Source organism: Triticum urartu, chromosome 4A (assembly GCF_056163025.1).
Source record: "Triticum urartu cultivar PI428250 chromosome 4A, HENAU_Tu73, whole genome shotgun sequence".
Lineage (NCBI taxonomy): Eukaryota > Viridiplantae > Streptophyta > Magnoliopsida > Poales > Poaceae > Triticum > Triticum urartu.
The window spans coordinates 554,650,246-554,668,790 of record NC_141876.1 but is presented as its reverse complement, the minus strand read 5'-3'; the positions used below and the strand labels follow the sequence as shown (position 1 = coordinate 554,668,790).

General features: G+C 45.0%; 1 protein-coding gene across 4 annotated transcripts; it reads left to right on the top strand.

The window, feature by feature from the left end:
- The first annotated feature begins 14,257 nt into the window (after positions 1 to 14,257).
- On the top strand, positions 14,258 to 17,550 carry LOC125552725 (uncharacterized). 4 transcript variants are annotated; one of them, XM_087518877.1, is made up of 3 exons: positions 14,258 to 14,595; positions 14,846 to 16,859; positions 17,034 to 17,550. In XM_087518877.1, the coding sequence occupies exons 2-3, from the start codon at positions 16,386 to 16,388 to the stop codon at positions 17,340 to 17,342; spliced, it is 783 nt and encodes a 260-aa protein (XP_087375003.1). In that variant the 5' UTR covers positions 14,258 to 14,595; positions 14,846 to 16,385; the 3' UTR covers positions 17,343 to 17,550. The 4 variants fall into 4 exon arrangements, with proteins under 4 accessions (XP_087375003.1, XP_087375004.1, XP_048572357.1 ...); XM_087518878.1 differs by having other exon boundaries at positions 17,149 to 17,285; XM_048716400.2 differs by having other exon boundaries at positions 14,846 to 17,550.
- Positions 17,551 to 18,545: the final 995 nt, after the last annotated feature.

Below are 18,545 nucleotides of genomic sequence, written 5' to 3'. Positions count from 1 at the left end.
ATTCCAATTATTTTAGTTATATTCTATCAATTTAAGAAAAAAATTATACATATCTCACACACAACAATTTTAATCATATTTCAACTAAATAGAATGATTCTAGTGCATTTATAAAAATACTAATTTATTATTTGATTTTAAAATAATTTGATCATTGTCAAAGGAATTTCATTGAGATTTCACATGAATTTCAATCATATTTATAATAAATTATTGCAATGCATTTATAAAAATTGTTATCCCGTTTTTGAATAATTGTAGAGACATTTCATTGTTGAGATGGAATGGACACAAATATTATAATCAAACAAAATTTCTTGATTCTAGTCTTATTTTAGTCAACTTGAGAATTTTTTTTGTAGTGGTTTCACACAAATGTCACTATTTTAGTCATAGTTTGATTAAAGTTAGAAAGTTCAGAGAGATTTCACACAAAGTTCAAATAGTTCAGTCATATTATAGTCAACTTAGTAAGTATTTGAACCAAACTTGAAATTTGATTATAGATTTTAAAATGGAAACACTTGTTCTCAATAGTGACACTAAATGGATTTAGTTTGTTTTCAACTATATGCTAAATATTTCTCAAGCAACTTGAAATAGGAATCAAATATATTCAGGACCTGAGCTCCTTGGAGCCCGGTATAATAATAAAAATGCTATTTTACACTTTAAAAATATATTCAAACTTCTTTCTATGAAAACATATACATGTTCTCTTACATCTGTCTATAAAGTTTAATTCTAAAAAACAATGATTTATAGGCTACACAGAAGATAAATTGTGGCCCTAAAACAATTTTGAAAAACCATTTTGATATGCACATTTGTCCTTTTATGTACACCAGATAGGAAAGTATATTTTGATGAGACTTCGTATGTATATGGTATAGTTGTATATGCATAGGCACACTTTTTTTCATGATTATTTGCAATGTGAAAATGAAGTTTTCGAAGAGGAAAAAATGTAAGCGAAAGTACATTTCTACACCTAGGAGCAAACACTCCTGGTGTGAACAGTAACATCAAAAAATAGAAAAAATATTCAAAAAATTCTGAATTTTTTTTGTGACATACTTCTACAAATGTTTGTTGCGCATGCAAAATTTTATTGCGAAATCACAGTTGTGGAAGGCGTGCCAAAAAACAAAATCAAAGCTCCAAAATGCTTATGTAAGTAACATTTTCAGAGCATCGATTTTGTTCTTTTATCACACCTTCCACCAATGTCTCACAACAAACATTTGTGAAAGTATGCCACAAAAAGATTCAGATTTTTTTTAATTATTTTTTAAGTTATTTGATGTTATTGTTCACACCAGGAGCATTTACTCTTGGGTGTAGAAACTCCACGTCCGTAAGTAACGATCTACCTAGAGACCGTCTTCCAAATGCTTTTTTCGTCCATTCTCCTTTCTCCGCTTCTACTTTCCATCAGCCCTTCTTCTTGCTTCCCTTTCGCCTTCCTTCTTCCTCTATGTACCACATAAGTAGATTATTCGTTCCATATATAATCTGCTCAGCCTCAGCGATCACATGGTGCACCACTCCCAATGCATGACCACGTACACAATGTGTGCATGCATGCATGATCATTGTTTGATAGCCCTGGCAGCCCAACGTACTATAGATGCACACACCGCATCACTCCCCATGAGCTGCGCAGACGGTACGTAGCTGGCCCAAGCTAAGCTATAGCACTGCATGTCAGGCTGCAATACGTCAATACCTACAGCCTGAAGCATCTAATCTCTCCAAGGAGAAGTCCATCACGATGTGTGTGCAAGCTTGAGTTACATCAATCTGCAACTACGCGCCCATGGATATGGTATTTTATTTGCGGCATGCACTTCGAGTGAGAACTTGTACACTTGTACTCTCTCTTGGTCCTCACTCGCCCTCGTTGCATGCACTTGCATCTGAGACATCTTGGGATGTGGCTGGACGCTGCGACGCAGAACAGAAGCTCCCCGGAAGAGAAAGAAAATTATCTTTATGTTGCACTGTACAGTGTAGACAAATCATTTTGTACTGTGTGCAGTGCAGCAGCGATCAGTACTGTAGCCGGATAGCAAAGACAAAAAGGGATCGGTTTAACGATTGCGGGAGGCAGGCCCAGCGAGGCAGGGAGCACAGGACGCTACGTGACGAAGCTCTCTCTCGTCACTGCTGTTCATAGCTGAGACTACTGCTGGGCTTCTTCCAGGCTAAATTCTGTAGCTGGCAACCGTAGGTCCCATTGAGAATACATATAAGTATTATTTTTCTTTTGGGAAACTCTTTTTTTTGAATTCCAACTACAACGTAGAAGCACACATGCTGGGATGTAGTTCAGGAGTGGATGCAGATTGTGCTCTGCATCGGCGGCATCTGAAATATGGTGGATCGCGTGCTGGGTTTGTGGTACATGGATGGCAGGTAAGTTTTCCTCCTCCGACGTCTTAGTCGTGTGGGGTTGTCAGATCTGGAGTTTGATGGCATGTCCGGGGTGTTGCTCCGGTCTGATTTGTTCAACGGTAATGGTTTTACCTTTGACGAGCCACCTTGGAGGTCCTGTCCCCCGTGTCGCCCCCCCGCTAGGGCGGCTCGGGCGGAACCCTGGCCCCTCCGCCGCCGGGCTCCCAACCCCTCCCTCCCCTCCCCTCCGCCGCCGTTGGAGGAGGCTGCCGGGCAAAGCCCCGGGCGGCTGACAACGGCGGCGGAGGCCCTCTTCCCTCCCGCGTTCCTTTGGGTGAGGCGGGTGACCCGGGGCGCATGGGCCCTTCTCCCCGATCTGAGCCATTGTCGCGGTGGCGCGGTCGATCTGACCGCCGCCGGCGCTTTGGCGGTGTGGTGATGGGAGGAGGTGGCAGAGCGGCGGGCTTCGTGGAAGATCTGGTAGTGCCGGCTGCTCGGCGGGCGTGCTTGGTCATGGCGGCGTGGTCGCAGTGGCCGGCGGCTTGGCTGGTCGGCAGCGGCGAAACATGGCCGGTGGCAGCGGCGATGTTCTGCCTGGATCCCGGGGCGGCGGCCCTGGAGGGTGGCGGCTCGTGAAGCTAGGGCTTCCTGCGGCGGCATGGCGTGGTGTAGTCCCTGTCCAAGGAGGATCTGTGACGGCGATCTGCTTTGGATTGGTTCGGATCAGAGATGGCGACGAGCGCGCAGGATCCATCTCGGCGGCTCTCGTGGCTTGGTGAGGCGGGGTGGGAGCCCTCCTCCTAGGCTCCAGTGGTGGCACAGTCAGGCTGTGGCCGATGTGTCAGGGCTCCTATGGTGGCACTGTTGCTGCGGGTGGTCGCCGGATCTAGGCGGCTGGATCTAGGGCTTTGAAGGCGATCGAGACGGTGCACATGTTGTCGGGTGGATTTCTTGGGGCGGATCCGGGTGAAAACTTGGTTTTCGGTCGATGGCCAGAACCGGTGATGACGATGTCCTTATCATCGTTTCCTTCATGAAGGCATCATCGAGGTGAAGTTCGCAACTCCACTCAATACCCCCGGAGGAAACCCTAGATCAGCTGATCGGATGCTGGCGGCAAGCATGTGTCATCACCAGCATTATTGGAGGTGCACTCGGCTTCGCGGGACCAGCGGACGACATCTTTGGTGGAGCGGTGCTTCATCCTACACATTGATGGTGACGGATCTCGACGGCGTGGCGCAGTGCAGATTCGGAGTTTGATATGCGAGGATGGTCTCGATGGCAGAGAGACCTGGCATGGTTGATGCAACAGTACAACTCTGAAGATGGATTGGTGGCAGGTGGCTGCAGCAACCTCATACCTGGCAGGCGTCCTGGTTGAGGAGTTCACCAGACTGGTAGGTTCCCCATACCCGGCAGGCATCCTGGTTGGGACCTCAGGTCTTAGATGTTTATGTTTGGCTGCGATGTCTGTTTGGTATTAGGTCCAGGCTATCTGCGCTCCTTCATCAACTGGATAGGTGTAGCGACAGTTTGTTGCTTAGACGACGGCTTTAGTCTTACTGTTGTATGACTTTGTAAAGTCTTGTGAGAATAATTAATAAAGTGGCCGTATGCATCGCCCAGATGCAGAGGCCGGGTGCCAGAGACAGGTGATGGACGTTGGTGTCAAGCTTAGAGATTTTTTTCAGACTTGTTTGTAGTTTTACTTCTTGGCTGGTGTTTTTTTGCAAAAGCTAGCGTTATGCTATTTATTCAGTTTTGACAAGTCGGTAGGTACGTGGCTTGTACAATATTCTTTATGATATAAATGAAACATGTATTATCATCAAAAAAAAAGACACACACATACACCACCACAAATATTCACACGATGTCTGCTGATGACCGGATTGGATTTGCGGTGCTTCAAGAGTAACTAAGTCACCCCATACGCCTACCTATCGACCAGAATGTCACCTATCGACCAGATATTGTGGTGACAATTCTGGTCGGCCCCCGCGTCGCCTAGGGTAGGCGACTCGGGCGGCAGCCCCCAACCGCGCCGCCGCCGGGCCCTTCTTCTCCAGCTAATCCCCTCGCCGCCGCCGGAGGCCACAACCAGGCGAAGCCCGCGTCGTGGCGGCGGCGGGGGGGTCTTCCCCCCGTGGCGCGGCTCTCCTCTCCCGTGGGGCCCCGCGGCTGGTGGCCTGCCTGCGGCTCGGATCCATGGCGGCGGCCATGGCTGGTGCACGCGGCGCTGCTTGGCGGCGGGCGGCGCCGGCGTGGTCAGGTGGGCCACTTCCCTGGCTATGTGGATGGCGGGGAGGTGGTGGGCTTCGGCTGCGGCGGCGGTTCCTCGCTGGATGTTGGTGGTCATGGTGATGTTCGTCCTCGACCCCGATCTACTCCGATCTGCAGCGGATCCGGCCCTTGGTGGCTTCGGTCACTGTTCTTGGGTGCTGACCTTGCAGATCCGGTGGCTGGAAGGGTTCCGGGGGGAATCTCTTGGCCGGCGTGGCGGCCACTCCGATGGCAGTGCCTTTGGGTGTTGCTTCCCTCATTGGAGGCTTCGGAGAGGATCTCCTTCCTTCCACCCCTCCCAAGAGCTCAGGTGAAAACCTCAGACCCCCCTGTTCCAAGTGACGACGACACCACAGTGGCATGCTCCTTCCTGAAGGCGTTGCTCGGGGGCTGCTCAAGCGGCGGTGGAAGTGGCGGCGGTTCGGTGTTGACACATGCATTCTGGTCAGCTTCATCTTGGAGGCTGCGGCGACGTAGGCGACGCTCGTCTGGTGGAGCTACTGCCAATGGTCGAGGCATCGTTGGCAGTCTGCGCCATCAGGTTCGGGGTGCTCAGGGGGAAACCCCAGATTTGGGTCTTCCGGATCGGATGATGATGGCGTTCTATCGCTTTCCCTTCTGGGGGCATCGTCTTGGAGCAAGTGCTGGCTGGAGGGATGGTGGAGCGGTGTTTCATCCCAAACTTTGATGGCGGCGGAGATCGATGGCATGGCACTGTGGAGACTCGGCGTCCGACGTGCGGAGATGGGCTCGCGCAGGAGGAGGTTGCTGTCTGGCGTCAATGGTGACGTCGATGGCAGAGTGGGCAGACAAGGTAGAAGCCTCAATATGATCTGAAGACCTGTGGAAGATGGCGGCGACGACACACGAGTGCGTCTGACCGGATTGTGCCCCAGACCCGGTATGTGGCTCGGCTGGGGCTTCCGAATAAGTTTCGGCTTCCGGCTTTTGATGTTAGGCTTAGGTGAGTGGTTTGGGTAGTGGCCCAGCTAGCACCCCTTCATTATTTTGGATAGGAGTAACGGCATATGTTGCCAAGATGGTGGATTCAGGCACATTGTTGTAATACTTTGTAAGGTCCTCGAGAATAATCAATAAAGTGACCGTATGCATCTCCCAGCTGCAGAGGCCGGGGGTCATCCTTCTTTTCTAAAAAAAACTCCCACTGTAAAAACAATTCATGTTAATGAGACACAAAAACATGAAATATGTGGTTTAATACCTGGTGGGATGGAATAAGGCGTCCATCCATTGACTGGGCAGCTGGGGCAGCAGCTAGCCCGTCCGTGTTTGAGCCCCAGCTCTGGCGCGGCGAGCTCTTTCGCCAATACAAGAAAGCCAACGACGGTTAATCTTTAAGTTGGTCTCATTTTTATATATCTAATGAGATAGTGGTTATCATCATCGTTCTATAACCACCCAACCATTGATTGCTTCTTGGAAACTCAAGGGATGTTTGGTTTAGAAATCCTACGATTTTTTCTAGTCCCAGGGACTAATCAAAAAAGATTCTTCAGTAAAGTTTTTTTCTAGTCCCTATAGAAAAAGTCCCTCCCGTTTGGTTCCTAGGAATTTTTTAAGGACTTTTTCTAGTCTCTGGGACTAAAAAGTCCCTGAACCAAACACCTCCTCAGATAAATATTAGTGAACCGATGTTTACCATCTTTTATGATTAATAACATAAATTCCGATTGGATGAAGTGTACATTTTCTATGGAAAAGGTGAAGCAAAAGTGGAAAAAAAATTCTCAATCCATCTATGAGACGACTGGTTTGAGATTTTGCTTGCATTCTTGTAAGACGACGTACTACACGATTTGACTTTTCTATTGGAGCTAAAGTAGAGCTTTTTGCTTGTACCACCCTAATATTCTTAGTTGTACGTACGGTGAACTTTAAAGTAGTGTGCACGGACACTGAACTTTTAAAGTATAGGATGCACGTACGGCGTTCCAAAGCAAGTACTACTTGCGCTACTGGTATTTGAAACGAAATCCGTCGATCCACCCGGGGTTTTATGTTGGGTGGGCCACCGCGTACCCAACGGTTCGTGCTTCGAACAACTCTCCTCAGATACGATTGCACGACTCACTGTCACTGTACCCATGCAGGCGTGGACAGAGACGAGAAGAGAGAGAGAGAGAGATGGCCGGATGGGTTCACGTGATGGATCTGGGACAGATCGATGCAGGCCATTGACAAGATCTTTTCGCAGGAAAATGACGAGTGATGACGTCCGGAATGGAATGCTAGCGTGTCCTCATCGATCTTTCTTGGAATACATGAACATTGAACAATACCTTTTGCATGATCCTGTGACACGGCGCAGCTAGCCGGCCGGAGCTTAGGGCATGTACAATGGGGGCAGCCTGCCTCAGTATCCACGTCGAAGTGAATATATGAAACACCAGTTTTAATAACCAGCGTGGTCCATTTTGTGCTCTCTCTCTTATCATCTTCTTTCTTTAAACCAATGGCTGCGCATGTCGTGCTTTACTCCTTGCTTTTGCTTCTTCTTTCTTCCTTTCCTTTTCTTTTTGGCTGAAGCACCTGGCTCCTTTGTAAGAGACCGCTAGTCTCTGCAAGCAGCACTCTTTTTCTCTCTCTCGTCATGCATCCGACGTGGAACAGCGGGGCAGCACTCCAGCGTAGAGCATTGCCATGCCCTCACAGCTTAGCTCAAGTCTTATTAATATGTACTTTTAATATAATATCCTTTAGAACATCTCCAACTGCAATCCATACATTTTCAGCCACATTCGTCGACCGATGGAGGCGCGGATCCGCGGACACGGATGCAATAGGCCGCCATCCAACGCTGCCTGCATAAATTTCAACCCGCATTTGAACTAACTGTACGAAATTCATGCAAACCAGTTTATATTTATCAAAAGCTGGGATAAAAAATAGCACAAATCATCCATACATGTCATGCAACTTAAATCTAGTACAACAATGTCTCTAATTCGACTAGATTAACCGGATGTCCTGCAAGTTTTCCATCAACGGATCATGTCGTTTCACACATACTTCTCCTTCAGCTTCATCCAACGGTGTGTGTACGTAAATAGCCGTCCCTTTGTCCTGTGGTCCATCACAGCTGCGCATGCGAGCTACATAATGTGTAGACCAGCATTGAGTAAATGAATAATTTAAACAAGTTGAGCAAGAAGAAGCAAAACTTATGATCTCCTCCTTTGCCGCATGCAATGGTCATCTTGCCTTCAACTGACGAACCACTTGACAAAACTTGGTGACGCTGGTCTGGATAGCGTACCGGCGATACGATAATGACCTCACAGTTCGTTGCAATGTGCTTTCGTGCGTCAAATGATTCATGCACTTGCTACCAGAAGGTCCCCTCTCTGTTCTTGCCTACGAAATCCGCGGATATGATGAACCACACATCGCACAACAACTCATCCTCCATGGTCGAGTAGCTCGTCATCTTTGGCATTAAAAAAACGAAATGGTGTTTGCAAATAAACTTAATGACATTTGACCAAACATTTGTCGGGCGTGGTGTCCGCCATAGAGGTCGTCAAAGGGGGGTAGACTCCACATGGGTACAAATGGCTCCAGGATGAACATCACTGTCATAAAGGCGAGCGGGCACGTCGGTGCTGGTTGCAGACGTTCGGCAATGCCTCTGTGGCGGTCGGAGACATACAACGGAGGGGAGGGGGTGGAGGGTGCGGATGCAAAGTAAGGGAAAGAAGGGGCATATTTGAAAAAAATGAGACCGGGAGGGGGGATTTGGTGGGTCGGGGGAGTCCTACGTAGCTGATGTCCGGACCCGTCCCCCCACTTTGTTTCTAATTTGCGGGAGAAAACATGACCGGGCCGCACCGCGGACCGATATAAGACCATATTGGATGACTTTACGACATATGTGGGCGGTTTAAAGGTCGCAAACGCCGACCTTAGGGTGTGGTAAAATCTTAGGAAGAGAGAGAGGGAGAGGGGGGTCAGCTGCTGTCTGTGGGCATGGATTGAGGCGTCTGCGCCGGCCCTGCGGTACGTAGCTGAGCTCTAGCTAGCTGCCGAGCAGGCACAGTCGAGAAACGTAGCATGTATCTTAACGCGCATGGCGCCAGACCGATCTGTGGCCGACTCAATTACGATCGATTGATACAGCTGATCGATCGATGAAACGGCCGGCCATCTCGCATGCATGGCACATGGCAGCGCCATGGACGGCACCAAATTTGGCTGCGATCCTACATATGTCCAAGTCCTCAAACGTACCTCAACGCAGCCGGTCCTGACGTCCATCTACTCTACTTGCTAGCCTAGCTCGAACCCCCACGCCACCGCCCTCCTCCCGTCTCCATCCCCCCAGCGCACACGACGTACGCAACCGTGCGACCGCATGCATGCCCCCGTGGCACGCAACCATGCATGCATGCATGCGGAACTATGCAACCTGCTTCCCATGGCTCGGTCCGGCCGGCGGACCGGCCGCCCCGCCGTGGCGGCCATGCATGCACCCTGTGCTGTGTGGGTGTACTGGCCGGCGCGCGCTCCCGTCATGCTCAATGCTCGTGCATGCATGTCCTGTGCTGCTGCTTCAGGTAGCGCTCCCATGAAACGTACGCGCATGCATGGATGCTCTTGCTCGATCACGAGAGCTCCTACGAGGATGCACATATGTGTCCACCTGCCTTGTCGTGTCACGAATCGACAGACCATTTTTCATGCGATCAGACGGACGGACCCATTTTTCATGCGATGGATGCGTGCATGCACATGCACGTGATGACCGCCAGGACACACCCAGGCAGTGCCCAACCGACGTCGCAGATCGATCGGGTACGTGCGACCGGCTGGAAATTTGCATATCCGTCCAACCGACCGGAACGCCTGTTGCGTCCGAGTACGTTTTTTTGGCGTCTCTTTTATCGCTGTGCATGCATGGCGTCTGTACGTACGCGTGTGTGTGTCTGGTATCCCCACCAAGTCTGTCTGCACAGCACGGACGGTGTGCTCCGCTCCGGCCGATTGAGCTACCTACACATGGAGTAACAGTCTTGTTCTGGTCAAAAAAATGCAACAGTTTTATGTACACAACCAGGTGTACTACCATGGGTCCTCCCAAACAAACAGTCCAAACAAGAAGGCCTGTGTGGTAGTTAGGATGCTTGATTTGGAGTATGCGCCCGAAATCAGGTCTCACGACGGCCGGCCCGGACGTACGGGTAACTGGTTACGTAGTATGTTGCTCACTGGTCACTCACACGTTGCACTTTTTTTTTTGCGAAATGGTTAACACAAATGTTACGGGTCCTATTTCAAGAAAGAATAACATTATTTTATAGGGAAACGGTACTGTATCATTTTCATGGGAAAGAGGAAAATATCAAGGTTTGTTTTAGAATAGAACTCGACATAGTTGTACCTTGAACCTCTTCGTTGGATCAATTTTGATTCAGTTTTTGTTATTGTTCATTCATGTGGTTACATATTTGATATTCAAATCTACAACTTCTTCATCGGCGATAATTGCTGCTCTGGTGTGTTGGTCCTTTGGGGCCTTAGCACGATTACTTCCTGACTATCTACTACAGCAAGGTTTGCCCGGCTCAGGTGAGGAAGGAGCGATGATGGTGACGCGCATTCGGCTCGCTTCGGTGCTTGTCGTCGCTAGGTGCTCCATGGACCTAGTTGTAATTTTTTTACCTCTAGTGTTCTCTATACTGCCATGGTTGATGAATAGATTGAAAATTTCTCTCGCAAAAAAAAACTGACATGTTTGCTAGTATTTCATTTTTTTAGGGTAGCCATCATGTAGATATATGGCCTTTAGTTGTAGGCAATATCACAATCGATAGCATGACACATGTATTCATATACTCTATGTGCATATCTATGAGCGTCTATGTTTGTGCTGTGTTTACAAAAACATATACTCTACTTTTCAAGCCATGCCCATGCAACTCGAGTATCCGAGCAAAAGTTGTGTATCTGCGTCGGTGTGGTACTATATAAGGTTTGTACTGTGGCATGTGTCTAAGTTTTTTTCTAGATGTGTAGTGCTTTATTTTCACATCAAAAATCTACTTGTTGAAAAAGGTCCACTCAGTATGTCCTTTTTTACAGAAGGAAGGCATTTCTTCTCATTCAAAGGCCCACAGAAAGGCCGTACGAAAATTACCAGGCCAATTGGAGAGCTCCTATTCGGCTCCTTAAGTGCCCAATCCCTATTTGGCGCTTTAGGCGATGTTTTACGGGTCCTATTTCAAGGAAAAATAACATTATTTTATAGGGAAACGGTATCATTTTCCTGGGAAAGAGGACAATATCAAGGTTTGTTTTAGAATAGAATTGGACATAGTTGTACCTTGAACCTCATCGTTGGATCAATTTTGATCCAGTTTTTGTTCCTGTTCATTGGTGTGGTTACAGATTTGATATTTCCAATCTACAACTCTTTTCATTAGCAATGGTTGCTGCTCTGATGTGCTGGTCCTTGGGGACCTCAGCACGACGACTTCTCGACTGTCTATTACAACAAAATTTGCCCGACTCCAATGAGGGAGAGGCGATGGTGGCGACGCGCATTCGGCTTGTTTTGATGTTTGTAGTCGTCGCTAGGTGGTCCATAGACCTGGTTGTAATTTTATTATCTTTAATGTTCCCTGTACTATCGTGATCGATGAATAGATTGGAAATGTCTCTCATGAAAAAAAACATGTTTGCCATCATGTATTTCATTTTTTTAGGATAGCCATCATGTATTTCTCACGGAGGAGATATATGGCCTTTTAGTTGTTGGCAATATCACTGTCGATAGCATGACACGCGTATTGATATACTCTATGTGCTATGTATATGACTGTACCGTGTTTACAAAAAGATATACTATATTTTTCAAGCCATGCCCATGTGACTCGAGTACCCAAGCAAAAGTTGTGTGTCCGCGTCGGTGTGGTACTATATAAGGTTGTACTGTGGCATGTGTCTACGTTTTTTTTCAAGATGTGTGGTGCTTTTTTTCACTTCAAAAATCTACCTGTTGAAAAAGGTCTACTCAGAATGTCTTTTTTTGTTTTACATAAAGAAGGCATTTTTCTTCTTCTTTTTGAGACAAAGAAGGCATTTCTTCCCATTCAAAGGCCCACAAAAAGGCCGTACGAAAATTACCAGGCCAATTGGGGAGCTCCTATTCGGCGCCTTAAGCGCCTAATCCCTATTCGGCGCTTCAGGCGGTGTTCTATGACATTCTTGCAACTTGCCCCCCCCCCCCCCCCCTCTGTCCTGGGCTCAGCCCATTTACATTTTTGTCAAACCATCAGAAATATTCACACGATGAGGAGATTCAAACTCCAACCGGAAAGTTTAGTACCAGACCAAGTAACCAACTGGGATAGCCATAGTCGTGCACCCTTTCGCTTTTCATATTTCGTTTGTGTGTGCTTGCGATCTGGTTTCTTTACTTCCGTTTCTTTTTTTTTGGTTCCTTGTCTTTCTAAAAACACATGAACTTTTTTAAAAATTTGATGATTTTTATTTTCAAATTCCTGATATTTTTTAAAAAATCCACAAACTTTTGTCAATTTTGTGAAAGTTTTATTCAAAATCGATGAATTTTTTTCAAATCCCTGAACTCTATTTTTTTCAAAGTCTATGAACCTTTTCAATTATATGAAATTTTTAACAAATCTTCTGAATTTTTTTCAAATACATGAACTTTCTTTCAAAATCAATGAACTTCTTAAAACTCATGATTTTTTAATTGAAAATCAATGAACTTATTTCATATTCATGAAATTTTTTCTAATGTCATGAACATTTTACAAATTTAAAGAACTTTTTTTGGACTCATGAACATTTTCAAGTTCTGAACTTTTCTGAATCCGACATACTTTTTTTTGACTTCGTCGGCTATTTCGAATTCATGAACTTTATACAAATTAGCGAACTGTTTTCAAATCCCACGAGTTGTGAACGTTTTCGAGCACATGATATTTTCTTAAAAATTGCACACTTTTTAAAACCCCATGAACTTTTTTTGAGCTCGTGAGCTTTTTTGAGTTCATGAACTTGTTTCAAATCCGTAAAGTTTATTTTTTGAACCCGTGATCTTTTTTCAAACCTATGAATATTAGTTTTTAAATTCCTGATTTTTTTAATATTTCACATTTTCTTGAAGAGTCGAAGATCAATAGGTGGACCGATCAAAAAACAATTTGAGGGGTCGTGGACCGGTCAAATGCGACCGAGCAACTAGGGATAGGCCGGCCAATGATTCAGGGGTACATAAGCGGCAGGAAGCTCATTGCGGCAGATTGTCGAGCAAACGCACAGAGCTGAGCGCCCTAGCGATCCAGATGGGCCGGCCCAACTACGCGCGCTACAGTATCCGGTTTTGGGTACTTTCTGGAATGTCCCTGACCGGTTTTGGGAACCTTCCAGAGGGTTCTTGAACCGGTTTTTCGCTTTTTTTTCTTTTTCTGTTTCTTTTTTCTTTCTCTTTTTTTCTTCTTTCTTTGTTTTTCTGTTTCTTTATTTCATTTTTTCAATTCCTTTTATTCTCTTTCTATTTCCTTTTTGTTCTTCAGATTTTCTGTTTCCTTTTTTTCGTTTTTTCTGTTTGTTTTCTTTCTTTGGTTTATTATTTCTTTTTCTTTTTCTTTTCTCTTTTTTTCAAAATATTCAAATTTTGTTTGCCTTTCCTTAAAATGTTCAATTTTTTAAAAAATTGTTTTCAAAATTCGAAAATTGTTCTCGTTACACTAAAAAGTGCAACATTTTCGAAATTAATATAATGTACCGGACTTCAACTCTTTTGTTCAGGTTTTCAAAAAATGTTTGCACTTCCAAATATATTCGGGATTTTTCAAATTTGTTCTCTGTTTCAAAATTTGTTCTCAATATTCAAAAAATGTTCGTGCTTCAAGGAATTGTTCACACTTCCAAATTTATTCTATGTTTCAAAATTTGTTCTCAAGATTCAAAAAAAATGTTCATGCTTTAAAAACAATCCGCGTCTCCAAATTTGTTCTCTGTTTCAAATTTTGTTCTCAAGATTAAAAAAATGTCCGTGCTTTAAAAAACGTTCATGTTCAAATTTTGTTCTCAAATTCCCGCTCTTACAAATTTGTTCTCCGTTTCAAAATTTGTTCTCAAAATTAAAATAATGTTCGTGCTTTAAAAAATGTTCATGTTCAAATTTTGTTCTCGATTTCAAAATTTTGTTCCCTAAATTCAAAAACTGTTCAGGATTTTAAAAAGTGTTCAGTTTATCAAATATTTCTTCATTCCTTTTAGTTTTTCTTCTAAAATTTAGAAAGTGTTCGCTTTTTAAGAAACACCTTTTCAAAATAATTTTCGCATTAGGAATTTGTGTTTGGGTCTCCATTACAGTTAGCTCCCACACGCCATAGCAAACCAAGAAAGCTTGTTTATCGCGATGGTTATGCTCGTGCGCACTGGCGGAGCTTCTGCAAGGCCAAGTGGGCCGTGGCCCGCCCAGGTCTGGAGCAATTTTTTAATATATATATATGCTTCATACCCAGCCGGTCAGCCCAGCCCACAACCAGTACGCAGGTGCAGCCCACAGTCGATACACACATCGGCCTCTGCCTCGCAGACTCGCACAGACGCATAGCCGCACGTCCAAAAAAGCACATGACGAAGCTGCCGCTGACCGCCGTCTCATAGCGCAGCCGCCGGCTGCCGCGGGCCCGCCTCCGGCGGGCGCCGTCCATGGGCGCGGCGCACATCAGTCCCTATCTCCCCTAGTTCCCTTCATCCAACGCCCCACCGGCCACAACCACTCCTTAGCCGACCCACGGGCGGACGTGCACACGCAGCCGCGAGCAGGTTAGCCGGCGACGGCGGCGGCGCGAGGGCGAGGCAGTGAACTGCCAACTAGGAAAATCCTTCTCTGAATCCTTACAAGCTGCGAAGGTAAATCGATTCAAATCATCCCAATTTTATTCCCCTGAACAGAACCTAGGTCATCGTTCATTCCCCTGAACAGAACCTAGATCCCCAAAATTCCCAATTGGCTGAATATTTCACTGAAGATCATACTGGTTTAGTGTCAAGTGTCCACAGAACACAGTAGATGGTTTCTAATTTGGTAGGCAAGTTCCGTTTCCAGAATTGAGCAATGGGCTTGCTATAGCATAAATAACTCATTCCATTGTATTAACAGGTTACAAGTTGAGGTCTAGGCAGCCATGGGCAAGGCTAGTCAGCAAAAAATTGATTTGGTTTCCAAAAGAAAAAGAGATGATGACATGATTGGATTTGAGGAAGATCCTTCACCAATGGCAGATCAACCTTTGCCAATGCTTGAAATTGAACAGCCACACCCAGAGAGCCAAGATGAAGGTCTTCATGCAAATGAACCTATAACATTCCGAGGTGTCGAGTTCTTGCAGCGAGACCCAGGATTACGCCCACAAATTTGGCAACATCCACCCGAACAAAGAGATAGTGTGCGGAGAGCATATTTGATGTTAGGTCCTATGCAACCTGAGCTACAGACCTATAAACCTTCTGGTGAAAAAGGGCATCAACGCCGCTTCCAGTACAAATGGTTTGACAATTTCCAGAAATGGCTAGAGTATTCGGAGGACAAACATCGTGCTTATTGTTTGTATTGCTTTGTCTCTAGTAAAAATGAGAATAGACGAGGTGGTTCTCATGTCTTCACAGTAGATGGATTTGACAGTTGGAATAGAATTAACTCTGGAAAACATTGTGCATTCTTAACCCACATGGGCTCTGGACCATGCTCACCACACAATAATGCATTCACAGATGGCCAAGCCTTGCTGAATCAATCATGCCACATAAAAACTATTATGGCAGTTAAGGACAAGGAGAAAGTAGAAAGAAACCGTCTCAGACTGAAAGTTTCAATTGCAACGGTTAAGTGGCTCGCACTTCAATCTTGTGCTTTTAGAGGATATGACGAAAGACCCGAGTCAAAGAATAAAGGCAACTTTCTTGAAATGGTGGAGCTTCTTGCTGAATTCAATCCTGATATTGCCAAATGTGTGTTGGCGAATGCTCCATATGGTTCTAAATACACATCACCAGAAATTCAGAAGGAGATCTTGAGTATATTTGCATGTAAAATCAGGAATCATATCCGTGAGGAAATTGGGGATTCTAAGTTCTCTATATTAGTGGATGAAACATGTGATGTAGCAAAGAGAGAGCAAATGGCTCTGGTTCTTAGATTTGCTGATAAAGGTGGTATTTTGCAAGAGAGGTTCTTTGACTTGATACATGTAGCAAACACAAGGTCTTTGACACTTAAAGACAAATTGAGTTTTGCTTTAACCAACCCTGGTTTTGACATTCAGAACCTTCGGGGACAAGGTTATGACGGTGCTAGCAACATGAGAGGTGACTTGAATGGACTTCAAGCTCTTTTGCTCCAAGAATGTCCATATGCTTATTATGTCCATTGTTATGCCCATCGCTTGCAACTTGCTCTTGTTGATGCATCCAAAGAAGTGGTTTCTATTTCTCAATTCTTCCAAAAACTGATCTATATCATAAACACCGTTGACTCATCTTCAAAGCGACATGATCAGCTCCATCAAGCCCAACTAGTTGAACTTGAAAATGCAATTGCTAATGCCAATATTGAGACATGACAAGGGGCAAATCAGATTCATACCCTTAAGCGACCAGGGGACACAAGGTGGGGTTCTCATTTTGGTTCAGTTTACAGCCTTATGAAGATGTTTGGTGCTGTTTTTTCTGTCATCCAAGATATAGCAGCCGATAGATCAATTGGCTCATTGCGTGCAGATGCGGACACTTGTTTCGGCTACTTGTCCTCCTTTGAGTTCATGTTTAACTTGTGTTTGATGAAGGAGATATTTGAGATAACCGAAGTGCTTGGCCAAGCTTTACAGAAGAAGTCACAAGATATTGTGAATGCTGTTCGTTTAGTCTCCTCAACTAAAGAGTGTCTCCAACCACTAAGATCAGATGATGGCTACCAAGAATTTATTGTCACAGTTGTTGAGTTCTGTACAAACCACTCCATTGTCATTCCTGACTTTGAGGAAGCTTACATCATGCGTGGTGGCCGTGCCCGCCATCAACCCAATCAGCTGACCAAGGAGCATTACTTTCGAGTCGAAATATTCTATGCAACACTGGACACTCAACTATTTGAACTAAATCATAGGTTCAATGAGAAGGTAATGGATCTTCTAACCAATAGTGCCACCTTGATTCCTAGAAACAAATTTAGAGGATTTAAAGCTAGTGATATATGTGACATGGTGAAAAAGTACTACCCAGCAGACTTCCCCCAAAAAGATATCTATGGATTACAACTACAACTAAAACATTTTGTTTTGGATGCTTCCAAGGATGAATATATGAGAGATATATCAAACTTGATTGATCTTTGTCGATGCCTTGTGGAGTCGGGAGTTGTCTTCAATTTGATTGAAAGATTACTCCGTTTGCTCATTACCCTTCCAGTTTCTACGGCGAGTGCTGAGCGTGCATTTTCCAGTATGAAGATCATTAAAACAAGGTTGCGCAATACAATGGAGGATGACTTTCTTGCCAATAACTTGTTAGTTAACATAGAGGGTGAACTTCTAGAGAAGTACAGCTATGAAGATATCATTGAAGATTTCAAATGCGCGAAGGAACGGAATGCTGATTTGTAGTATGTAACTCCACACAACTTTGCCTGATGGTCAAATGGTATGGCTTATTTTGGTTTGGAGTAGTATATATGGTCAAATTTTATGGCTTATTTTGGTCTCGGTAGTATATATGTATATATATGCATTTGCTCGTCTTGTATTCAATGTGAACAGAAGGTGTACTGACTATATCTATTGAAATAGTATATATGCTTTAGAATTTGAAGAATATTGTGTGCTCTGGCCCGCCCAACTTTTTTTTTCAAGTTCCACAAATGCTCGTGCGTACAAAGATGGAGGTTCCTGGTTCCATCCCTCCCTCCAGCAGAGTTTTTTGGGATTTTTTCACTGCGTTGCGCGAATGGGCTGGCCCAGCTGGAGACGCGCATGTGCGTCCGCTTGACAATTTGCCGCAGCGAGCGGCGCATAGGAGCTCTCTTCGTGTGGAGCTCCTATTCAGCGCCTTAAGTGTACGGTGATGAGAGAGCGGTATTCTGGCCCAACCCGTCAAAGCGTTCAATTGAACCTGCTTCTAGGAACCTTTGGAAGGTTCCTGGCAAGTTTTGGAAACCTTCTAGGAGGTTCCAGGACATGTTTTATGGATTTTTTTGGTTTTTAGTTTTTATTTACTTTGTCCTTTTGCTTTTCTTTTTTCCTTTTCAAGTTTATTTTTATTTTTTAAAAATGCTTCGAATTTAAAATATTGTTTAGAATTCAAAAAAAAGATTCTTATTCTTCAATGTTTTGTTCACAATTCTGAAAAAACTTTGTTAACTTGAAAAAACTTTTGAATTTCAAAAATATTACATGGTTTTCAAAAAATGTTTTGGATTTTCAAAAAATATTCTTATTTGAAAATTTCGTCCATGAAATCAAAAAAATATTCATATTTCAAAGTATGTTCAGGAATTTTCAAACAAATCGATGCGACGAGGTAGGTAGGATTCCTGGCAGGCGGCGAATGTGCGTGCATGGTCGGACGAATCGCGTCGAGCTCGACGAAGACGAGGTTGGAGGCGTGGGAATGGGAGGGTGGATGGGTCTGAGGGAGTCCTGGATTAGGGGGTCTCCAGACAGCCGGACCATTGGACTATGAAGATACGAGATTGAAGACTTCGTCTCGTGTCCGGATGAGACTCTACTTGGCGTGGAAGGCAAGCTAGGCTATGCGGATATGTATATCTCCTCCTTTGTAACCGACCTTGTGTAACCCTAGCCCCTCCG